General features: G+C 43.9%; 3 protein-coding genes across 3 annotated transcripts; 2 read left to right on the top strand and 1 right to left on the bottom strand.

The window, feature by feature from the left end:
- Positions 1 to 479: 479 nt before the first annotated feature.
- On the bottom strand, positions 480 to 24,571 carry LOC107224900. The gene is made up of 3 exons (XM_015665144.2): positions 24,118 to 24,571; positions 7,219 to 7,523; positions 480 to 6,948 (listed from the first exon to the last, which is right to left on the bottom strand). The coding sequence occupies exons 2-3, from the start codon at positions 7,384 to 7,386 to the stop codon at positions 5,596 to 5,598; spliced, it is 1,521 nt and encodes a 506-aa protein (XP_015520630.1). The 5' UTR covers positions 7,387 to 7,523; positions 24,118 to 24,571; the 3' UTR covers positions 480 to 5,595.
- Positions 8,206 to 10,195, top strand: LOC107224843 (outer dynein arm-docking complex subunit 4-like). Its single transcript, XM_015665053.2, has 3 exons — positions 8,206 to 8,467; positions 8,534 to 8,809; positions 8,886 to 10,195. Exons 1-3 carry the CDS (start codon positions 8,206 to 8,208, stop codon positions 10,193 to 10,195), a joined length of 1,848 nt encoding a protein of 615 aa, XP_015520539.2.
- LOC124296632 (outer dynein arm-docking complex subunit 4-like) lies at positions 11,656 to 13,362 on the top strand. Its single transcript, XM_046746697.1, has one exon. It carries the CDS (start codon positions 11,656 to 11,658, stop codon positions 13,360 to 13,362), a length of 1,707 nt encoding a protein of 568 aa, XP_046602653.1.
- Positions 24,572 to 25,583: the final 1,012 nt, after the last annotated feature.

Here is a 25,583-nt window from a genome sequence, read left to right as displayed (position 1 = left end):
CAGATGGTACTAATGATTTTTCGCACGGACTTCTTCAGGCTTCTCTCTAATTACAAGTATGAGTGTAGTAATACTTCGGGTAAACGAAACTGTACTAAAAAAACTTAGACAAAAGACGATAATTGTAATTAAAATGAATTCGAATTCATTTGTTCTCCCGCGGGTTGACCGATTCGATTCTTAATCACATATTTCCTACAATAATTCCTTGTATTCGTGGGATTTTCGATACAAAATGAATTGTCCCGATTCAGAGTAGCCTGAACTTGACAAATTTCATTTCACATATCTTCATGACGTTAATTATAGCGTTGAGCTAAATAGTTTACAATCTTCAACGAGTCAACCAAAAGTTTTGTCGCTGAGACGCTGCAGTAGCGTGATATTTTCCGGAGCTTGTACGATTTGTGTATATCCACCGAATAACAGTAGGGAGAGTATTATATTATAGAGTAGCGAGAAATAAATTATAGGTCGTGTGAATGTAGCAAGAACTTTATAAAAGATGAGGCAGACTCACAGACGTTATACGTGTATTATAGTACATGTTTTGTTGAAATTATTGCGAAGGAAAGTCAGAGTTTTCTGTGTATTCCATGCGAGTACTTTCACCAATTCGAACTGATGTGTTTTTGTATGACAGATATATCAGTCTTTATATTTGTTATTTACCGAATTTCGTACCTGTCAACAATTACTTTCGGGCTCTTAAATGATGTCGTTTTGTCGTTATTCAGCGTTCAGATTTGAATACATATTTCATCAAACATGCCATTCATAACGTATTTTTTTTATCAGCCAACAGGTGATAACAAAACTTTGACACAACAACCCCGCCGCACAACGATAATGTTTGCGCTTAAAATGTTAATTATGCATGTTGCAGCCTGATGAGTCAATAAAAAAAAAATATCACGGCAACTAAACCAAAAAACCATATGGCAATACGGTGGATAATTTTATTTCAAACCGAAACTTTTTGTTGAAAGCTTTGCAATTTTTCTCTGCTTCTAACTCTCAAACAAGAAAGTAAGTTAAATATCATTTTCCGAGTGATGAGTTTGAGAAATTCGACGGTTTCTTTATTTCATTTAAACACCGAATGAAATATAGCATAAAACTGATATAATTGAAGCGAAAACGAACCAGCAAATTGAATCATCTCCAAGATAATATGAACAGAAACTGACAGTGTTCGCGAGCGTTTTAAGTTTGACGGAACGTTAGGTACGGTGGGTCAGATTCTTTGATACTCAAGCAGATAAACATCAAAGTGCAAAAGAACGAAAACATGCACGCATACAGGATGCCTCCTTCGCTGATGACGGGCTAATTATATGTATAATATAATGTACTTAATGTATATATGTATAATAAGAGTGCAATTTTTGCAGAGTAGGAGGCAAGTGTGCGCGATTGTCAGAGCCACTATACGCTTTAGCTTGCGTATAGAATTGCAGTGAAAAAAGTGATCTTAATTTATTCAAGTTTTCAATGTATTATAGTTTGCAGGGTTGGCCGCTATTCCATTGATCTTAGCAACATTCATCCTCGTAAAAAAAATGACAATTTTTCAAAATATTCTCGCGATAGGAATGATCCTTAATATTTTTTAGTCAATAAAAATAGCTAGCCATCCCCTAGCAAATATGATATTGTGGGTATGAGTGCGACTACGTGTGAATGTACATACGTACTGCGAAAGTGACCAAATCACAAAATGCTGATAAGTTTATATGTGCAGGGAACTGTTATCTTTTTCCTGTTTTAGTATACTATAAGTATACAGTATAATACAAGTGGTGTGCTTAATGTGTACGTATTTCGATCCGTGAAATGGAATTGATGATAGATTCGTGACGTCGCATTGACGTCACGACGAACTTCGATTTGTACACCTTATCAGGAAAACCTGACGCGATAGGAAAAAAAGAAAAATAAAAACGCAATCGAACCTCACCGAAAGATCCAAGTCTCCTTACATACGAATAAGTAAATACTTTCAGTCAAAATAATCATTTCAATTCATTTATTATCAATAATCGAATGATAATTGAAAATTTGCGATAGTTATTTCAGCACGTTCCAGAACACATGTACCACCAAGTTATAGTGAATGAAATTAAAGTAAGAATAATAAGAAAATCATTCGCAATTGACGAATCCTTTATCCTGAAATTTTGTAGTTCGGTCACTCTGTCTTATCATAGTAAAATACCCACAATATATGTGACAGGATCAATTTCTAAATACTATGTACGTATGTAGTGCATACATACGATTACACATGTATACCTACTTGATAAGAGTCAAGGGTTGACAGTGCTGCCTATTTAGTAGGTACGGTACTACATAGAGTACTATACGATTTACGATACTTTACGATACGTTACGATACGATACAATTATACACGATATACAATACAATGTACGATTTAGAACACAATTCAACACAATATGCATAATTCAACACCATGTAACTATAACAATTAATAGAAGAGAATTGTCGTGAAATATATTCTAACGCAGGTATAATGTGTCATAGATACATATATATGTATATGTATATAACATATATAGGCAATGAAAAATGTTTATATATATTATTTTTTTTTTTTACGAATTAACACATTATCATAATATAATATCTCGATAATATATAGTGGATTGTACAAGCAGGACGTAATTAATGTGTAATGTTTAAATATATTAATTGTGCACTTGACGTGAGTTTTGTGTCTGTGTATTGTGTTTTTATGACTTAAATGTAGTTGATGTGCGTGTGTGTAATTTGTGCAGTAATTAACATTAATATTATATGGATGTAGGTACAAAGCGCGTCACGTCTGCCTCAAGTATTTTAACGATCGGGTGAGCCACAGGAACGTGATTTCTCTCTTCTGACTCTGGGTATGTTACGAAGTGAAATAAACAATTTCTGCGGCCCATGAGCCAACTGCCATATACTTATTTTATTACTAATTCCATGTCTTTTCAATGTTGTTTATTAGTGATTATTTATGAATTAGTGATACTTAATCGCGCGAGAAATTTTTTAACATCAAGAAACGGGATGCATCATCTGAAGAATCAAATTGCAATTATTGAGACGTCAATTTTCGACAGATGAATTTGATACACAAACAATTAATTGATAGAAATTTGCAGATTCCTATAAAGAAATATCATTTTTGTATGGACCATCAATATTTGACTATGCTTGTCTGATATGGTAGAATAGAATGGTCTCTTGATCAATTTTTAGAGTACAAACAGATCGACGTGGCGCAAGTCCTGATTCTTTGCGACCGTTTAGAAGGATGTACCTACATTCTCACCTTTAATTGAAAGTACGACCTTGTTCCATCTAATCATTTGAGCTTCACAACGGCAGTAAAAGGTGCAGAAGCCTCTCTGGTTCCTTTTACCCTTGTAAAAATCGATTGTCCTGCACATAGGCGTTGAAGTACTCGTCACGTGTCCACGCGTAGGATAGATATGCCCATACCAATCACTTGGATGCAGGTATAGACATGAAATAGTGTATAATGTTGCGTGTACGTATGTATGTATGTATCTCATGGAGTAAGAATAGTATTTCGACTATGTAGTATAAGTGTATGCATGTATATATCTATGGTACAGGTATATATATGTACAAAGTATACAGCTCTGCTAGTCAGAGGAGGGATTTCTGCAATGGCGCGAGATGAGGGTCGCCTCAGCTTCAGCAAACCCCGCGGGGTTGATATCGAATGTATTCGGCGTTAACCACACCACGTTGTAAAGGAGATACGATCCGAGTTCGCCAGTAAGTACAGCCACGCGGATAATCCGAGATAAAAGGGGAAAGATCACGGGTGGGTTCCCGGCGTTTACACCAATTTCCGTGCTGCGTATAATATCTCATTATAGATGCATGTTACGGATCGCAGTCTTATTTCGAAAGGTTAAGCATGCTTGAAACAAGTGTAGGTATACTTATTGTTAGTCAGCAGTATCCTGAATTCCTCTGTAATTACTTAAAATTCTTGCACGATGTAATGTTTTTTTTCAAATTCTCAAGTTATTGAAATTATTTCGATTTTCAAGTCAGGCCTATATACACTCTCTCGCAGAATGGTCAACCTCTCACTTATTTTCGTATTGCTTGTCAGTCGTCGAGTAGCCGAGATTATTCCCGTGCAGAGGACATAAAGAATGCACAATTTTGTTGATAAATATTGTGCTTTTCGCAGGGTGCTCATTTGGAAAAGCTTTTGTTTCAAAAACAGAGAGTAGTACAGCAAGGAGAGTTCTGGGTACAGATCCCGATACCGACATTTTAACCGTTTCACGGCTCAGACAAAAGCCCTCTTTTCAGGTGGGGTTTATCCCCACTCTGATTAACTTTCTTGATCATCAGAAAAAAACCTCCGCATTTAAAAAATTTTTTTTCCGATGATCAAGAAAGTTCACCAGAGTGGGGATAACCCTTATCTGAAAACGGGCTTGTGTCTGAACTGTGAAGCGGTTAAAATGTCGGTAAAATGTCACTATCGGGATCTGTACGTAGAACTATCCTTGCTATACTACTGAAGAGGATACTGAATGGCTGTACAATTATTCGCCACCACGGCTGGTTGCCTGCAGGTCATACGAGAGATAACCGTAAACCGAAGAAATCAAATATTCCTTCCGATACGATCGATTACTGATGGGTTATCCGACGGCTGAGTTTTCAATGGATTTGAGCGGTTCGGTAGACTCGCGAGTAAAATTCCTGAGTGGAAATATGTAACGTACAATTTATACAATGAAAAATCGCGAATTTAGACTCAACTTTGAATACATGGGGCACGTGTTTATAATATAGGTGAAAAAAGGTGAGTATTAACTATCATTTTTCCGATAGCGGGGTCGCGCATTTTACTCATGAACGTTAATGTATGTTACGATATAGTATTATTCGAGTACGATACGTGAAAAAGTCTTTAGAGGAAAATAGGTTCTTTGGTAAATTGACAAGTAGATTATAGACTTATAAATAAAGACGTAGACTGACTGTGTGCAGGACACCTGGAGTCCGGGACCGTAAGATGTCGTCATTGCCATTGCGATCCCAGCTCCACAGGCGATTCCTGTTTTCACTATTACTTAATATATACTTGCAGGTATTAGCAAGGTGGCTTCGTCTCATAGAGGCTCGCCCCCTCGACGCGTCGCCAATTTAGCTGCCCTGGTGGCCAAGGCGCCTAGAGAACAAACGAGGCCGGTGAGTGTTTCCCATAATGTAGTTCCTCGGGTTTTCTGTGGCTTGACAGGCCTCGACGCGACCCCGTCGACACCGTGGTCGAAACCAACGTTTCCGGTAGGTGCACCTCGCGAACCAGCGGCGGATTTTGGCTGCTGAACAATGCTGCGTCGATGGTGATCCACAAGGAGGGGAGTCTCCCTCCAAAGCGCAGGTGCGGCGATTTCTAGCCCTTCCGATTCCCTCCGAAACTCAAGCCCGACGTCATCCTCTTCATCCTCATCCTCGTCCTCGTGATTCCCTCTATTATCGGTGTATCGCCGGTTCTGGTGGACGTGGCGCGTCTTGGCATCAGCCCCGCGTCAGGCGTATTCCGTGTCGGTTGACGCCGAGCGTTCGAGATGGTGATGATGGTGATGATGGGGATGATGGTCGGGGTCAACGACGTCCGGTTCCTGTCCCTGAGCCTGAGCCTGGGCCTGAGCGAAGGCGAGGCTCTGCTGGTAGCTGAAGAGCTGCCGCTCGAGGGAGTAGTTCTCGGCTTGAAGGGCGGCGATCTCTCTGCGCATTTGCTGATTGTGAACACGACAAACGTCGTCGTACTTGTGATAGGTGGCCTGAAAGAGCAGATGGCCCTCATTCCACTCAAGCCGCACCCTGAGCTGCCCCTTGTCAGTTATGAACGGACACTCGACATCCTTGACCTCCGTGACACCGAGGCTGGTCTCCATTATTATACCCTCGTCGACTGCCTCCTGAGCGTAGTACCGGCCGAACGGTGCTCCAGGCAGAGCAACGGCCTCCTCGCCTCTCATCAAGTACGCAGTCCACCCGACATACCGGAGATGGTTCCTCGGTACGTTGTGGATGTCCTTGTAGACGAGGTGCAGCCTCACCGTGTCCGAATGAAGGTCCGCCCTGAGTGCCCAGGCTTGTTTGTCACGGTCGTAGCACGGCGCCGCCGGCAAAACCGGCAGCCCCAGGGCTTGAACCCCCACCTCGGAAACGGTACGCGCCTCGACCATCTCGAGCGAAACGCGAACGACGCCCTTATGGGCTATTTCGGACCACCGGATCCGCGGATGCCAGCCAAAACCGCGGCCGTCGGCGTCCGAAAGGTCCTCGATGTGCCCGGACTCTATCCTTCGGTCCCCCTCACCCAGGGTGACATTGTAACGCACTCGGCATCGGTGATCGAAGCCCGTCAGCCTTGCCAAGTAAACGCTCAGCCGTCCCTCCTGCCTGCCGTGACCCGTAGATGAGGCTGCGGCGCCCGGACCAGAAGCTGAAATAGCCGTAACGCTAGTCTCGTGGTTGATGGCATCTTTGTCTCCCAACGGGTAGATCACGAGATTCCAGTCAAACCCGCCGAATGTGAAGTACCCGGTCTCCAGCTTCTCCGGTTTTTGCTGTCCCGCCGAGAAGACTCCTGTCGGTATTCGCAGCTCAGCAGTATAGACAGTGCGGACGTTAGCCATCGACAACTCGAGCTGGAATTCGCCGTTGGGGTCAGCGAAGTTTCGACTGTAGAGATCCGAGACTGGAATGTAGTTGCGGTTACCCTGGGCAGGGGCGTCGTACGTGAACTTGACCCGCTTCCCGGAGAAGCCTTCGTTCACTGAAAAGTGCTCCCGGTTAAGGAGGGTGAACGTGAAGTCGACGTAGACTCGCAAACCCGGCGCAGCTCCTCGCCATACCAGGTAAACACCCAGGACCTGTGGTCAGTGGAAACGAAATCAGTCGAGTGAAACGATAAGAAAGCATTGCAGTGAAATGGTAGCACATCGAGTATAGGATATCAATGGATTCGATTTCGGCATTAAAGTCAATATGGAGTGTACAAATGCTATCCAATTTTTTAATTTCAGGAATATCAATAGCACCTTGGTTATCTTAGGATTGGACACATTGGATGAACGTCAAGAGGTTTAGAGGCTGTATGTAGCAGCGTTAGAATCGTTGTGGGATAACGGTTTAGCACGTACCTTGTCGCCGCGTGAGAAGGCGACAGCCCATCGCTGGAAGCCGCAAACGAGTTCCTTGCTGGTTACGTCGCGTTCTGGGTCGCGGACAACGCTCCTCGTTACGACGAATGAGAAGACCCGCGTACCACCGCGATCGGGCAGCTGCGCGAATCTGTACAGAAGAGCCATCACCGCATTCCTGCTGTTTTAGGTGAAGATCTCGCGCCCTGATGCAGGCCTGGAGCACCCCCGCACGTCCCAGTCTGATCCCGGGCCCTCAGCCCGTCCTTTGATTCAAGTGCCACCCTCTGCTCAACAGCTCTTTGCTGTGAAATCAAGCATTACGACGTTCAGCTTGGTGATTTAATTGTAAATGCGTCACAAACAGCTTTCTGCTAAATTACACAATAGGAGCTACGGCACATTGCGAAAATTCTCGAGTCTTGGAGCAAGTAATAACTATAAGCTCTGAGCTGAATGGGTCTTTGCACAAACATCGGAAGTTAAACGAATGTTACTGGGTCGTAGTAACGAGGTTGACTCGTACATTCTTCCGGCAGATTAAATAATAAAGCCTGTTCGCGTTCAAAGTGAAGTGTAATCAATGTCTGCTCAGACAAACTGTTTAATTTCAAGAGATTTGATCAACGAAGACGTCGGTTCGAATAAATGAACAAATGCTCGTCTCGTGAACGTGGCTGTTAAGATTTTGACACATTGGATTCGGGTTCAGGGAAGATGTAAATTGTCAAAATTACAGTAGATGAGTAACAAATCCTCCTCTATGTGGGTTCCATTGAGTACCTGGTGCAGGAGATCAGCTGAAGATATCCCTGAGGTCAATTTTGCGGCTACTTTACTGAATGGGGGAAACAGTCTCGATTGATCGAAGAGAAAATTAACGCTTGGAGCACCTGTGCTCACAGTTAACCTAGGCATTCGGGTGTGGCCGTACGAAAATTAGATCAACACTGATTAGGAGCCGGTATTTGCAGAGATTATTCGAACATGCCTACCTCCGGCAAAACCCCGAATCCAGGCGCGGGTAGCAGCACTAAAGACATCTTGGGGGCGCCGGTTCTTTATCGAGAATGGGGCTACCGATTTACCCGCCTTGAAGAATATCCCTACGCCATCAAGGCTTTCAACGCGTCGCAAGCCCACGCGGAAGCCAGTGACCTCAGGACACTGCTAGGACTGAGCGTGGCTCTGAGTCGACACACGAAGTACCATGAGGCCGCTGAGGTCATCGACAAGTGCATGGAAATAGGTTAGGCTTTGGGAGATGGGTTCGCAAACTTGTGTGGCTGACGAAACACTGTTTCCCGATTTCCAGACCCGCAGAACCTGCGGGTGAAATGGAGACGCGTCGAAACACTCTTTGAGATCGCGGAATTTGGCTACAGTCTGATACATGCGCACCAAGGAATGCAGCAGCACGAGTTCCCCTTTGAGTTGGGAGTATTTCAGGGAAACGAAACAGTCCTCGACTGTATTGGACGCAACACCTCGCCGATTGCCCTTAGAGAACTTTTCCCGTGGATTCAAAGAGTCCAGAAGCGACAAATGGAACTGATTGCAAAGCTCGGCGAGGAGGAGGACGAGTTTGCGGGTACGTTTCATCTTATAGACAACTTTCAATTCGTCAGGAATGACTAGAGTGAGTCCGACATATATTTTTCCTCTAGCCATCGACGACGAGAATACCAGGCTGAAGGTAAACGATCCGGTGGCAAAGTTGGAGGCCTATCTGAGACAGCTTCATCGCGTACTGGCTGAGACCTACCTAGGGCTGATGGCTCACGACAAAGACACGATGGAAAAGACCCTCAACTCTAGCGCAGTCTGGTCAGCGAATGCGAAAAGCAGCAAGGAGATTTACGCTTTGGCTGAAGAGTCATACCAGAAGTCCTGCTATCGACAAGACGTCCTCCGCATACGCAAACCCTACTACACCCGACGATTTAACCGGAAAGCCTGGCCGCTTGGACATAAGAGAAACGTTCTGCATCTGAAGCAGATCCGTCGTGACAATATCATTATTGAAGCGGATTTCCTGCTATTACGATTGCACGCTGCGAGAATGAAGCGAGATTACCCACTCTTCTTCCAGTACCTCGACCGCGCAAAGGACAAGTTCGAGTCTTATAGTAACCGAATGTTTCCATTCAAACAGAAGTGCCTGAACACTATATACAAGATGGCTGCCTGGGCCTACATAGACCCGAGAAATCTAGCTTGCCTCGAAGGTGAGACAAAGATACGCTATCTGAAACATCACCTGGGAATAAGAGTTGCCAAATTACCGCGGGACTCGGATCTTGGGTGGGTACCAACGACGAACATCAAGCACGCTCTCAAGGTCTTTCGTCACCGGCTTTCACTCGCCTCGGAACCCCTTGAACTCGCTTGGCTCTTTCACGATCTCTGCAAGCTCAACTTCGAGATACTGCGGTTTGACCTTGCTCGTTTTTACGCGAAAAAGGCGCGGGACGCGAGTGCCAATGCCAAGAACGAGCATTGGGCATTGAACGCGAATCATATTCTCCTCAGGATTGAGGTTGTGCAGCACAATCGAAACGAGGCGCGGGAGGCTGCTCAGGTCGCCATGCTGAACGCTAAACGCCTCGGCATCGATTACCTCGTCGATTTTTATCAGAATGCGATTTGGCTGGTCGACGAAATTGACTTCGAGTCGAGAAACGGAGTCGACAGCATCATAAAACGACAGATGCTTATCGTCGATCTAATGCCAGAGGAGTTGAAAAACCGCGTGGACTTTCTTTTCCGCAGTATGAACGTCGTCCCAGCCAGACGCCGACTCTCTGTCATGCCAGGCTGCAAGGCCTTCAATTACAAATTCCCCATGCCTTGTCGCCGAAATTCGATATTCCCTGCACCACCTAGAGATCCCGAAAAGGAAGCCCGGAATGCCTTACTCCAGCAGTACGCTCCCACTCGCGGTGCCCTCGGCTGGGTGGACTTTGAGGACTACTAAGGCAAGTGTACCGATTATTGCGACGTTTACACCCAATTATCGACCCTTTTGTTTTCCAAAAATTATATACTGACGGCACAAATTGCAAATTTGTGGATGACTAAAACCAATTGCTAGAGAGTTAGATATTACAAATTTATTTTTTGATAATTTTAGAACTAAGGATCAAACAGATACAACCAAAAAAGGTCAATATTGGGACAGAGTCAATAACTGGGACACTCACTTTAGTAGAGCCCAGGCAGTTTAACCACTCATAGCGGCGTTAAGCGAACTGTCAAAAATTGCGCAATGGCGACATAAGGTAATTCAATGTGTTCTGAGTCTCAGATAAATATTTACTTTTTAAAGTATGAGTTTAAAATATTTTTGAGGCCAAGAAATCCGATTATGACCTTAAAAAGTTATTTATTTCCTCGAATTCATACAGTTTTGAGCCCTCAACGTTGACGAATTTTTACCATTTTCTTAAATGGCGTCATAGAACGAACTGTCATCTTCATTCTTCGGGATGAATTTTTCTTCTGCAAAATACGGAGTAATACTATTTTTTGATGCAAAATCGTTATTTCGAAATTTTTGGCAGTTACGTGAGTGGTTCACATTTATTTTTGTGCCACTGTTCAACCAATTCAAATCCAACTCGAATTCCCCCGTTCCAGCCAATTGTGCAAATAATCGCGGATAACCAAAAGTATTTGTGGAAATAATGTAACAAATGTGTTAATAAAACGTAGTTTATATAAGCGAATTAGGGTGTAAAGTAAACCAAGGAAACCTGCCACCACGTTCATATAGATAACGTGCTAAATACCTGAGGACGTATTGTTTTACAACGCAAACCTTCCTCATGAGATATTCAACTGACGTAAGAGGTATTAAAACATATCTTCCGTTTTAGTATTAGTTCAAACTCGCACTGGAAAATTTATAGTGGTATGCAATTTAAAAAGACGAGTAGACTTCTACTCCTGTCGACAATAGAATTTGAGACCATGCGATGAGATTACGAGTCGTAATTAGTCTCCAATACGGACTGCCTTTGGCGCGCGGCTAAACTTTTGACCGAAATGCTGACTGTGTATTTCAGTTCGGTGTGACAGCAAGTCGGGACATAGGGTCATCCCGACATGAGTAATACGTACAAAACTGATGTATTCCTACGTGGGTTAACACAGCACTTACGGGTCAACCCAACACTCTAATAGACTTCTTGAACCTACATCCACTACACAGCACGGGGAATAGCCAGTTCAACGCTGTCCGTTGGGATTACCCCTCGACACGGTCATCTCATCCCTCCAACTAAAAGGTCCGCAACAATCCCAGGACCGACTCAGAGCGTAGCTTATGCAAATATACCTCGCTGCCGCGGCTGTCCTGTCATCGCCATTTTGATGCACGTCACGCATGGCATGTCCTCGCGGTTGTTTCAACGAAGCACGTGACCCATCACGACGATGACAGACTGGTTCGCGGACTCCACCCTGGGCGCTAGGACGCCGTTGTGCCGCCCCAAACATCGGTTCAATCCCTTACCGAACGTCTTTCTACGAGGTGAAACCGCCACCGAGACATCCGACGAACCCCAGGAAACGACGATTGCCCACGCAGAAGCTCGCGCCCGCATCCGTCAGCGGAGGAATGGCTCGCGTCTGCTCAGAGGTACGGATCGACAATTTGCCGAGGCACTCCACAGAGAGGCGGACAACCTTCACTACAAAGGCGACTACGAGACTGCTCTGGTTCTCTATCACCGTGCGGCAAGCGTCTGCCCCAGAGACAGCAGCCACGGAGTAGCAGCACGACGTACAGCCGCGGCTATAAACGCGCTAACCCACCCGAGCAAAGCCTTGAATATGCTTCTACCCAAGACCAAAAACGGAGCTCAACAGGCTGCGGTGATCTGTCCCGAGTCTGCGGCCCTGAGGGCTTCACGCATCCTCGCCGAATCCTCGGACCCAGTTTCCGTCGTCCCTCAGATCCTTGGCTTCTTCGATAAGCGCACTGACTTCTGGCGAACTCCCAAGCCTCAAACGCCACCACAGCCACGCAGAAACGTGACCACCGTAGAGCGGAGAGCAGTGACAGTGACGGAAGGTATCAGGAGAATGGAGATGGCTTTGAACAACGGTGATCTGGTCACGGTACTCCGGATCGGTGACGAGGTCCGAATCAACCTGGACCACGACTTCTATACCGATTCGACAACGCTGCTCCGCTGCCAAGCAACGACCAATCGCCTCATCACCCTAGCTTACCTCGCTCTCAAACGACACGACCGTGCCACGGCTGCAGCGGCGAAGATGACGCGAGCTGCGTCAGCCATCGATGTTCCTCTTCTGATGACGCAGGCCCTGGTCACCCTGGGCAAGGTGCATCTGACCTTTGGCCACCTCAACGCGGCCGCCCGTGCCTGGGAGAGGCTGATACCCTGTGTTTATGAGCCGATACCTAGAGCCTGGCTGCTCCACGAGATCGGCAGGTGTCACCTTGAAAGTGGAAATCACAGGAAAGCCGTCGAGCTGGCCACCAGATGCTTGGATACTGCCGAAGCCGCCGGTTCCGAAAAGTGGACGTTTCACGGGCGGCTTCTTCTCGGCCAGAGTTTGACTCAACTGGGAAGAATTGCCGAGGCTGCAACCGTGCTGAGGAGCCTGGAATCCGCTGGGGAAGAAGCTGGCGATGCTCACACTCTCGCGTACGTTCGCGAACTGATCAAACGTCTCGCCCTGGCTTCAGACCGGCAGACTCGATCAGCTAATTGTCTTCAAATCAGCTCAAAGTTGCATGACCTTAAGGAAATGGACACCGCAGAATCATCTTCAGTTAGTTCCGAAAGCGTTTCCGATGCTGGCTCAGAGTCTGACCACGAGCTGATCCCTGTGGACCTTGAACCATGTTGTAATGGGTCGTCATCGTCGTTCGCGATGACGTCAAAGGTCGAATCAGCCTCGGCAGCTAGCGACCCGGGTGACCCTGGTAACCAGGAGGGTGGACCTGGCGTCAATCAAGACACCATCAGCACCGGACGTACCTACAATTTGTCCTCACCCGTCGTTCAACGTTCCTTATCAACCGCGACGACCCCGAAATGCCGGGATGTAAGCGATGCTGAGACGGTTTCCACCCGCGGGGAATTTGCGAGGATCTTCGGTCCTCAGTAATGCTGTATTAACTTTGAAGCTGAGAGACTACTCTGGATTCACTAACTACGTGACGATGAGATTCATGTATTCAGGACAAATATATAGTAATATATCTAACCTGTCGAAGTGTATAAGGTAAATATGCTCACCGTGCATATGCCTGTTATTGTGCTCGCAATAGTTTTGAAGCTGTTGCACGTGAGAGCTGGGCATCGTTTCTCTTTCACGGTTTTCTAACTTCAACTTGTTATATCGGTTTACACCCGCCTCGAAGCTAGACTAGAGAGATTCTGGCGGCAGTTCAACCAGCCCTGACTCCGGAATCGAGTAAGTGGGTACGGTTCTATAGCCATAGGTATATTGCAAGATACATGGAGGCGGAGGTTCGCGCTTACTGCACGCCCGGGCTGACAACCCGAACCCGGGGACACCTCCTGCCTATCTACCTGTTGAACCCTATCTTTTACTGAATTGTTTCAATCTTCCAGTAGCAGGAGTTTCAACGACGAATTCTCCCAAGGTAAGACAGCATTGCAGATCTGCGGGAACTGTCGGGAATATCTGATGCGAAGTCAAGTCCATGCCGTTGTAGAGAATGTATTTCCAGTGCCCTGGACAGTTCGATCGTTGAAATCAAACGTACCAAATAACAGCTTCAATTCACGCTGCTGGATGCTGTAAGGGTTTCACACCGTTATTACGATTTCGATGATCCGAAGGCCAGTCTACTGTGGTCGTTGCCGGGTGTACTGGTTCATTTTGCTTATCTCGTAATGACCTGACCGACGCTGTTGACGTAGGCAGCGCAGGTCTTTCAGACGTTCCATTTCAAAGTTAACGAGGTGCACGAGACGCGTTAACTTAAGATGATGTCAAGGGTGCCCCTACATCTAAACTGTACGGTGGATTTCTGATATGACCCTGTTATTGCGTCGTGCCGGATTAACGACCTGTTCAAAGATTGGTGTATATAGACGTACGAAAACGATACCACTGTGACAAGTAAGGGATAATCGCGATGCGTTGATCACAAATTCCCCGAGAAAATTTCGTTCGGTATACCACTGTGCTCATTTAATCAGATCCTAGTAGATCGAATCAGAAGAAGTGCACCCCAGGATTTTGTTTGTTCGGTAGTCAATTTGCTGGTATTGGTTTTCTCGTCAGTGTGGGAGTTTGTTGATTCGTAGCGATTACTCAGGTTTTGGAGTCGATAGTAACCCAGGATTCAGGAATCTCATTCGAGTTCCTGAAGATATATTGACGTTGGAAAATTGTTCCGAGGGATTTTTCTTCTAATGACGTACGTCTTGGAAGTTGGAATCTGTATTCATCAGACTTTAACCTGACACAAGTGCCTGGCTCTTATGAGTTATTTGAAAGAGAACAAACGAGAGAATGAACGAGCGTTTTGCTCGTAATTTGTAATTGCTGGTCGTTATCCCTCTGAAGATGGAAGTGGAGGTGGAGGTGGGAGTGAATGAGGTCGCGAGATGGTGAAAACGGCTGCGAGCTTTCATCTCTTTGGCACGACCGCTAACGTCGGAGTTCACGCGACGAGGTGCATTCAGCGATGCGATAGCTCCACAACGTGCACCACCTACACTCGTCCACCTCGGACGACGTACCAAGTCCTCAGGCAGGTGAGTATTGATCGAGGCAGCTTGCAGGGAAGGGCGTACGGACGGACGGATAGACGGGAGGACGAGGGTAGTTCTCGTATAGGGGTGCCCAACTGTTGCATTCGACTCGCACGGCTATCCGTTCTCCGCTCTGCCAAGAACGAACGTAGCCGGGGAGAGCAACAGGCAGCCACCGAGCTCTTCGCCATTCCGTACGCAGCTCGTTGATTAGACGCCTACTTGTACATCATAAAAATGTATGTAAAACGTCGAATCGATAAGCACAGGCGGAATTTCTTCGGTCCTCGAATGTTGTCCGAAAATAGACGAGACAAAATTGAAAAAACTTAAATTACAGGGGCTGACAAAAGCTCGGTTAGTGGTATTATGTAACCCTAAAAGTGTCGAGTCAGCCTGTTCCATAATTATTGTGAAATTTCATTTCACCGTGGAACCACCTTGAGTTATACCGTACCCGTCTACTCGTTCTTGATTTCTTTTTCTTTTTATTCACCAAGCAATGAGTAAAAATCCGAACCCCCGTTTGCGAATTTGCCTTGGATGCTGATGATGTAATTTTTTGCAATTCCACGCGGCGGTATAAGCCGCTATATTTCTTGGCGGCAGGGGATGGATCCTGTCAAGATTTATCTGCGCCCCCAAGCGATCCATAGTTCCGTTAATAGAAAACAAAACTCGTTATCCAGAACCATGAGCGCGTGATACGAGTAGAGGAAAATTCTGTGCAGGTATATAATCCCGGCATGTCTCTTAGGTAAGCAAACCCAAGAGTGAGAACTCGAGTCTGAGGTTAGACGGGGTATGGAATCGATCGTTGGGGTGCGTCAGCTGGCTCCGAGGAAACGGGTAACGAGAAAGCTGGTAGAAAAGAAAAATTATCATTTCCAAACCCCAAGGGACGTTGTACAAAATTCTGGCATTCAAGTGGGCGATATCAGTCCAATATTTTCATCACCATTTTCGGAATATATTTTTCACGCTTTACATAATAATACTTCAGGGGTAAAATTCATTCAATTGTTATTTCAACGAGAACAGAGACGTGAAAAAGAGGAGGAAAAAAAGGAAATCAGAGAAGTAAAAATGAAGAATAAAGCGACGGGAAAAACACGCGAAAAGTTCAATTTCAGGAATTCTGATCAATTTTCATTAGCTAACCGAGAATTTCTCGATGCGGTCGTGTAACCTGAAAACTATTTTACTGCAGGAATTACGACTCGAGCTGGTGCTCTAACGGTAAACCACGACAAGAATGTTGAGAATTTATGATCGTTTCAAGGATGTAAAAGTAGGTTACAGTGCATGTATATCAGCGAGGTTCAAAAGGTATAATCAAAAGCCGAAAATTGATATATAATTTACGGGGCGAGTTTTACATCGATTAACGATAAGCATGAGAGTAAGCGCTTTGTTCGCAGGACTGAAAAGTGAGTATGAAATTCGTCAAAAACGGAATCTAGCTGCGATATTCTCTTCTCAACCCCTCGAATAAATATAACGTGATAACCTTCTGAGACTCGGAATGCACGGATAAAATAAAAGATTCGAAAGAGAAGAAAAAAAAGTGATCGTGCCGCGGCAGGCGAGGAGTCTCATGGAATTTCCCGGAGTTCAAGTTACTGCACAACGGTATTAACTTTACCCCCTACACTTTATAGGATGTTTTCACCGACTCTGCAATATCATTACACCTTACATCACACCCATCCCATTACAGAGCTCGTGAGTGACTGGGATTTAATTTAACCGAGGACTGACTTGATTATTATTCATTGAGATATTTAACCGACACAATTAACGCGCGAGCTACATTAAAATACCTACCTATAATCTATGAGGATGTAATTTATGTATATGCATGCATCTAGACAAATAAACATTTTACACCTGTGTGAGTCAAAGCGTGAGATTGTGTAACGCGCTCTTTCTATATTTATATCCGCTATCAAGATGGTAAAGGTGGGACCGTGGGAGGGGATCTCGTTTCTTGATGTATAAATCAAGTCAGATTAGGGGTAGAATTTATTTTTTCACCCTATGCGCAATTTTTTCACCCCAAGGCGAAAAATGTGGGGGCTCCTTTGACTATACAGTAAAGTATAAACTGCTGGGTACCATTTCAGGCAGGTTTTGCACTTTGTACGGCGAAAAGTTGGGAATCGGAGGATAGGAATTAAGTTCAACAACCGGGGAGAGCCAGCGTTAACAAGTTATAATGTATTTTTTATGTAGATCACTTTAGTCGCTGTTAACCCTTGACTCGTGGCGTTAATTTTTTTGTTTTTCAGGCAAGTGGATACGTCGCGCTCCTTTCGACGCACCGCAAATTGAACATAATTTTTCTTGCCTGTACTTTGCACGAAAATTATACTTCCCAAAAAAATGTGAGTTCAATACCTTTTTTCACGAGAGCAAATTGAAGGGCATTTTGCTGCTACAAAAATATAGAATCGAATCTTTCCATTTTTATATTTTACTGTATAGAAATATGTCACGTTAGGCAAATTGTTTGAAATGATATTATTATATATTTTTTGGACAATTATGTCTAGACTAACAGCTCTCTCGACACCGCAGATCCTATCATTAAGATATTCATTATTCAGTATATTAAATTTTCAAGAATATTGACACATAAAGTTTTTATTCACTAAATACATTCTCGACGAATGATTGTCTTTGTGAAAAAGGATTTGCAATATCGTTCGAGCGATCTGAGAGTTCTTACTACAAATACAAAAGACAGGAACTTTACTTTCAATATTTGCGAGTGAGATGAGAATAGAATAGAATAGAATAAAAGAGAAAAGGCACACAAATTGATCTGTGGGGAGTAAAAGGGTCAAGATTACCCGAGAAGAGGGTGCGCGGGGTCTGAAAATGATTGTTCTCATCAGGCGAAAAGCTTGAGGCGTGAAGAAGACTTATTTTCACACCGCTGGGTGTAAGACCTTGTCCAGTAAATAAGCTTCCGGGTTAACAAACGAAGACACAGGTAAAAAGTAGTGAGGCAGAGAGAGAGGCAGGCAGGCATTCGGATACTCTGGGGGGTGTGAATCGCCCGAGTCTGCAAGGGTGTAACGAGCACTCGGTCGGCGGCACCCTTGTCGTGGGTAAAACTCCTCATCGTCGGTACCGCTCACCAAAAGTCCCGAGCTAAACTCGGCGGCGTCCTCATCTCCGCACTCAATGGCTTCGTCTTGATCTTCTGCAGGGGATGAAAAGTGATTCACGTGACATCGGGCCGGAGCCGCGACGGCGTCGATCGCGAGAGAATGAATATAAGAGTGGAAAGAGAGAGAGAGAGAGAGATAGAGAGGAGAAAGGCAAGACGGCGCCAGTCGAGCCAATATCCTCGAGCCCCTGCATTATACACCCGGGGAGAAAACGAAAGGTTGGGATTTGGGGTGAAAGGTATTACAGACGAGAATCTCGGATTCCGAACTTGCATCGCGAGCCTCTCCGGGCCAAATTTAAGGGGCCATTTTCTTTCATCGGTTCGCCATAAACGGGCGGCCATCCGCGTTGAATGGCCGGTGAAGCAGGAGCGGTGCAAAAGACCCACCGTGGTACCAGAGAGTAATTGACGTCGATCTAATAGATTGAGTTCGACCGCAACCGAGCTCAACCAGCCCCTGCAGCCTCGCCTTCGGCCTTTCCTTCTCTCTCCTTCTACAGCCTTCTTTCTTTCCTCCCTTAGCCTCCTCTCGCTATCGATTTCCCGGCCATGGGACGAGAAAAAGTGGAAACGGAAGAGACACGCGGCCCGTCCTCGAGGCGCGTGGGCTGCACGCGGAACCTCCTCGGCGATGAGCGAGATTATGGCCCCGGGTGAAACTCCGCCGATACTCCCACCACTGCCACCTCCGGCATTCCGTAACTCCTCGACGCCGAGGGAGGCTAATCGCGCATTCATTCGGCCTCGAGTCTCATTCACCATGCAGCTACGTGGCTCAAGCTTTCCACCGCCGTCCGTTACCACGTCGACGTATCTTTTTACAATTTTTCCTCACACTTTACACCGGGGAATATTTTTCGAGCTATCGTTATTACTCGCAAAAATTACGTGCAAAGTGTCGGTGACTGTATCGAAAAAATCAACTGTTTTTTTTTTTTTTTATTTTTTAATCAAAATTCAAATCGCGCACATTGTTCCAAGCAATTCATTAATATTTAGAGGTGCCAATGTCAACTCGTCAACGCGTTAGTGATCTGATAAGAACAGAACGTATTTTTGTAGGGAATCGAACCGTCTTCGAAAAAGGTCTGATATCATTATATGATAAATCTACTTTTTAAAAAGTTACTTACGGTCCTTAAATACTTTTGGACCTTAAATAATTTTTGAAAGAGTAGATTTATTGTAACATGATAGGAGATCTTTTTTGTAGAGCGTTTAATTCCTTTCGAAAATATATTCTTACAAGGACCTTAAATAACTAAGATTTAAATAAATAAGACGATGGCAATGTGTCGGATATGGAAATGAAGTACCGTATCTTTTCCTCGATGTATAACCCAATCTCTTAATGGGGGGCGGGGGTACAGGTCGGACGGTCGAAAATCATATCTATTTTTAGGAGTTTGTTTTAAAGAAAATGAAAACACTTGAAGCAATTTGAGTTCGAGGGCTTTATTATTTACAGCTTCAAGAAAATTTTAGAATTTTTTCACCGAAATTAATAACAAAATGGCAGCATGTCGCATACAAGTAGCGCTACTCCGAACTCGACGGCTTTTGCAGTAGCGCATTGTCTGACATCACTGTCCAGCTTGTAACAGATGGAAATATTTTTTAAAGTCAATAACACCCAAATTTTGGATTAGAGCTCGTTAAAAAAAATTTTGTTTGAAATATATACGGCTACGAACAAGGAATATCAATTTTCGATCAAAAAATTGTTGGAAGAATGTTTAGAAAACAATTTTTGGATTAAAATTAAAATATCTAGCCACGAGCTCGAACCGATAAACAAGTTTTAAAGATTGTATCAAAATTTCAAGTTGATCGGATAACACTTACCGAGGGATCTGCGCCACCGGATTCAAAACGTGGTCGTTCGCTACTTTTATGCCGACATTTTGTTATTAATTTTAATGTGAAAATTCCAAAATGTTCACGAAACTATAAATAACAAAGCCCTGCAACGCAAATTGCTCTAGTGTTATTGTTTTCTTTGAAAAAAAAAAAAAAATCTCCTAAAAGTAGAAGAGATAATCTCCATCTTTGAATGTGCGTTCCGACGAAATAGCTTCAGTTCCTACAACACGAAGGTATTGTACGACGTGACTCGATACTCCTCCCTCCGCTATTGTTTGCATTTCGACTTTCACAAACGGCACAAAAACCAGGAAAATACGAGGCGCTCTTCACCGTCGAGCCAGCCACAAATTGCTCGAGGGTCTCACTCAACTTACGTCAGTTGTTACGCTCCAGAGATTCATCAATATTCAATACCGTGCACAAGGTACCTTTATCGAATGTTCAGCCGATCTTATTGTTTTCGGATGAATCTCGCGAGGTTAATGGAAACGAGGCTGATAGTTCGCGATTATATTGCCTAAAATTTTCTCTACCAAAGTAGAAAAAATATATGAACAACGTTGCGTACCGAACTCTGGAAATTAATCTGCCATCTATTGAAGCTCGTATAACTTTTTCCAATTTCGTAACAAGTCTTCCGATGAGAAACTTTCAAGTTTCATACAATTAAATACGTGCCTACGATTATACGGTCAACATTCGTCGCTGGGGAAACTTTTTAATGTATACCGAAATATTTGAAAAAAATTAGGTAACGACTCAAAATGCGATAAAAATTTTCACTTCCAGCTTCGTTAATTTTCTTTCCCAAAACCTGCGTTCGCAGGAAAGAATAAGTAACGATGTGGAACTGAATTACTCGAATGCAATGGTATCTTTTTTCGTACATATGGCTAAGAATTGATAAGTGTAAAAGTTTTGGCAGACGAAAGGCGGCCGACGGATTGCACGCGGCTTTAGAAACGCGAATCTAAATGCGCTCGGCAAATGATTGAAAAGGCTCGCACGTGATTGATCGCTGTAATTCTGCAGATCGTTTTGCACCGTGCCAATCTTCTTTGACTTCGCTTTATTTGTGTAATATTTCAACTGGCATTTTAAGCGAACCAGAGCGCAGAGCTGACTTTGATAAATGGGAAAAAGATACAGTTTCGGTATCGTTCTAATTATTTCCGATACTGTGAACTCAATTTTTCATGCAGTGCCATATACTAACGGTGAGTGAAATCAGCGACATGAAGAACGAAGGTTAGCCGGACATGAAAACGTTGCGATTCGTTCATTGATCGGTAATATCTGTCAGTTGGAAATCTTTTCAGCGTTAAGGAGGGTGGGGGGTGCAGCTGCGATGTTCTAAAATCGTACCTATTTTGAGGATTTTTTTTTTTAAAGAAAACGAAAGTTCAGAACATTATAGAAATTTTTTATTAAAATTAATAACAAAATGGCAGCACGGCGCATATAAGTAGCGAACGACCACGTCTTCAATCCGGTGGCGCAGATTTCTCGGTCAATTTTTGTCCGATCGACTTGATTTTGACACAATTTTCAAAACTCGCTTATCGATTCTAGCTCGTGGTTAGATTTTAGAATTTCAATCCCAACATTTTCTAATACAAGTTTTGTCAACAATTATTTTGGTCGAAAAATGAAACTTGCTGTTCATAATCGTATATATTTGAAAAACATTTTTTTTCCACCATTAGGGCTACGAGCTTGGACACAAAAGGCTCTTTTTAACTCAAAAAAATGTTTCTATGTGTTACAAGTTCGACAGTGATGTCAGGAGATGAGCCACCGAAAAAGTTCTGGAGTCCGGAGCCTTTCGCTGTTTATATGCGCCATGCAGCCATTTTGTTATTAATTTCAATGAGAAATTTCTAAAACGTTCTTAAAGCTATAAATAATAAAGCTCTCAAACTCAAATTGCTTCAAGTGTTTGCATTTTCTTTGTAAAAAAAAAAAAAAACACAAAAACAAACTCCTAAATATAAGTATGATTTTAGACGATTCAAGCTGTACCCTCCGTTTTATTTGTGGATCCGCAAAAGTCCTGCACATAGAGCCAAACGGGCTGCTGATCGGATCTAATGCGATAACGCAATCGCTTACAAACGCATAACAGGCGAGCGTTTCATATTATAATCCAATAAACTAGGATGATGGCTTTCGAATAATCGAGTTGCGCGACTGGCGCGGTGCTTTCGGGCTTTATTTATCTACTCATTTTTTTTTCATCCCGTATCCACTACGGCACCACACTTTATACGTGCAAATTGTGTGCTTCAAGCCCCCCCGGAAGAAGAATGGCGGCGTTTCGTTACGGGAAAAATTAATTGCCGCGGTGCAACAACGTCGTATAACCGCTTTTATACGCCCCCCCTCGCAAAGTATTATAAGGTAGGCGAGTGCATAGCACACAGATATCACACCGGCGTACAAAACGAAACGTTAAAATTTTCCCTCTCGTTGGAGCTACGAGTTGTGATCACGTCGCAGAAGAATTTCTAATTGCCGGCTCATGCACCTCGCGCCGAGCATAATTTACTAAACGCGGAGACACTAGGCTCTCAGCTTCTTTATTTTTTCTTTTGTAGAAAACATTAAAATATTACAACATTTTCGGAATTCCGAGGTAAATTCAGAGTCGCGAACCTTTTCGCGTCGCTAATTAAGGTGATTACTTGAAACACGCCGTGGGAATTATATATTTAACGAAAATTTGTATAGGTGTAAAGAAAAAAGAATAACAATAACAATTCCCGTTACTTTGCCCCAGCTTAAGCCCCCCTTTCGCAAGCTTTACGCCAATTATTTATTTTTTTTTTTTTCGTTTTCAACCAACTAAAATTTCTCTTCATTTTTCACCTCCCGGATCTAATCCGGCTTGAAAATTGTCGAGGCCCCGCGGGAAACCCTTCCAAATAAAAATATACGTCAAACGTTAATGCCCGTCGAATTTGAGTCGTACAATATCATCGAGGACAACGTGGCAATTCACTATTCATTCCTAATCCGATGGATGATACATCTAAGCACATAAGATACCGACGAAGCGTCGTAGCGATAAATTTGCACGACTAAAGCCAACGCGAATGCCGCAAACGGTATTTTCTCAACCTCGGAATAACACGGTTGAACAGTTGTTCATCTAGTGTGGAGAATCTGTCGTATTTGCGCTGCTGCTCATTCGAGTTCACCGGATTAATCAGTACGTGTAAACGATGTGCAGCTCGGTGAATATCTGGGTGAGAAATGATTGAATAATTTGCGAAAAATCTACTGGGAAGCATCGGATGTACATTGTCAAATAAAGAGACGGAATAATTTCTAATTCACGATTTGCTCTGTAATTTGACAAAGCAGAATGGAAATGGAAAACTTTGTATCGTTTTTCACGTAATATCGCTGTTTCTGCGATCAACTTTTGCTAAAACGTACGTTGTGATCAGATTGCTCAGTCAGTCTGCATACTAAATTATACACGAACTGTTATCGTGTGAAAGGGTTTTGGTGTCTCGTGCCTGTTAAATATTGCATGATTCACGATGACATCAACGCGTAAGTACATAGAAAGAATGATAATTTGAAAATGCCAGGATACCGGGAATACATGTATTTAATATGTATATGAATGAAACTATAACGATTTGATAGCATCGCATTTCCAACCAAAATTGTTCTTCGGCTAATGGTTTTTAAAGTAGTACACGCAGGTTGTGGGAACGTTTTGTATATATATACATGTATGGATAGATATTTAGGAAAAGTTGCGATCGGTAAGTGGAGGCTATATTACACCACCTACGCATTCCCCGCGCATTCTCCGATACCCCCAACAAAGGCATTGTAATCATCATGAAATGAGAAGCCGCATCAACGGAATGTAAAAATTTCTCCGTTAACAGGACGGATGTATAATGCAAACGGCATAATCGAGATAAGAGTCGAATATCGGATAATTATGTATAATTGCGTGTAAAGAGTCGTCGAAGCTGCTGCCTGAACATAAATATTCAAATCCACGGAAATTACGCCTGTTACACGAAGAGTGAATGCGTGATGTATTATACATAACATACGTACGATATCGAGCCCTCGGACTGCAGACGACGATGTCCTGGCTCCTCGATCGGATGAAAACTAGGAGATTCGAATGGATACGTACGAGAATTCACCGTAGCACGATCACCAGATTCACGTGAACACATGCACTTGACGATGTGGCGATGAAAAATTTGAGGATAAGATAAATAGGAGAGAGATAAGAAAGAATGGAAGGTACAAATTACCGAATAGACCGGCACTCGGTGAGAACGACGCGTCGCTTACTGTTAGTTACGCGTTACAGTTGCAGGATCGTCCGTCTCGGTAATCAAGCAAGGTGAGTAAGCTTATACCTAATACGCGGTATATTATGGCTACGCTGATCGCGATGAGTGTATTCTAGCGCGACTGCTGCTCGCTGCTGGTTTATCGCCGACGGACGGCGACGCTGGCGTCCCGACGCCGCTCTGCCGGCGCCCCGGCGCCCCGGCCGACCGAGCTTGCACCCTCGACGCTGGGCGCACGCGTGCCTCGGCACCTCGAGAGGCAGGCAAGGCACCCTTCCGAAAGCCTCGGGGCGCGTCGGGACGGCGATCGAGGAGATACCTACGAACGTTCGGTCGGGCGCACGGATCGCCGATGGACCGAAGAATTTAGTAACCGGTATCCGTAAGATCATCCACTTGTCGAGATGCCGTGCCGGATAGCGTTCGAGTGTTCAAAGTCGATTCAACGGCTAGGGGGCTCAGAAATTTCACCCCAATTGGTCTCACGCTTCGGTAGAATCGTACCTGCAACTTAAATTTAACCTGGCTTGAAAAAAGTGCCTCGGCAATGAGTTCTAAGAATCTGAAAAAAAAAAAATATCTAGGTATTGTTTAAGGATCGCAGAAAAAGGTTGGAAAAAAATTGTGTTTTTTTTTTTTTGCTTCACAGAATTGATTTTGAGCAAAAAAAAACAAAGCCATAAAAGTCCATTTGCCGAAACATTAAATATAGTTTGAAGAATGCTTGGGGTGATTTTCAATAAACGAATGTCGAGATCAAGACAAGGTTTGAATTACAAGGATGGAGAAAATTTTCTCGTGCATCTCGTTTACGCTTCAAAGTTTCTCTTTGCCATTGTTTTATTACGGACAAGTCGCTTCGCGGTCAACTTTTATGATGTCGACTGTAAATCGAAAATCTGGACAACATTCGCGAAGTTACGGTTGAAATGTACCTACGTGGTCAAATGTTGGCGCTGAGTACGGCTTTTTACTCTGACCGAAAATAGTTGAGTTCATTTTTCTTCATCCGGCAATAACTGAAATACCTGTAAATTGCACCGGGTCGTATCAACGGGCGGAGGCTGGAAAAAACTCCCCGCTACGGTTCCCATTATTTTCGAAAATAAGAATATCGGACAAAAAGATTTCATTTTCGGTAAAAACTCTAATATTGCTGAACGGGTTTTGTTCAAAATCTGGGTAGTTTTGAGTTGAATTATAATCAGAGAGTGAAAC

Source organism: Neodiprion lecontei, chromosome 1, assembly GCF_021901455.1.
Source record: "Neodiprion lecontei isolate iyNeoLeco1 chromosome 1, iyNeoLeco1.1, whole genome shotgun sequence".
In the NCBI taxonomy this organism is placed as follows: domain Eukaryota; kingdom Metazoa; phylum Arthropoda; class Insecta; order Hymenoptera; family Diprionidae; genus Neodiprion; species Neodiprion lecontei.
This window is presented reverse-complemented; position numbering and strand designations above follow the sequence as displayed.

Excerpts from the sequence above, each read along its gene's own strand:
- LOC107224900 (XM_015665144.2), bottom strand. The coding sequence starts at position 7,386 with ATGGCTCTTCTGTACAGATTCGCGCAGCTGCCCGATCGCGGTGGTACG. Across the intron at positions 6,949-7,218 it reads CCTTCTCACGCGGCGACAAG|GTCCTGGGTGTTTACCTGGT; the intron begins GTACGTGCTAAA and ends CACTGACCACAG.
- LOC107224843 (XM_015665053.2), top strand. The coding sequence starts at position 8,206 with ATGCCTACCTCCGGCAAAACCCCGAATCCAGGCGCGGGTAGCAGCACT. Across the intron at positions 8,468-8,533 it reads CGACAAGTGCATGGAAATAG|ACCCGCAGAACCTGCGGGTG; the intron begins GTTAGGCTTTGG and ends CCCGATTTCCAG. Across the intron at positions 8,810-8,885 it reads GGAGGAGGACGAGTTTGCGG|CCATCGACGACGAGAATACC; the intron begins GTACGTTTCATC and ends TTTTTCCTCTAG.
- LOC124296632 (XM_046746697.1), top strand. The coding sequence starts at position 11,656 with ATGACAGACTGGTTCGCGGACTCCACCCTGGGCGCTAGGACGCCGTTG.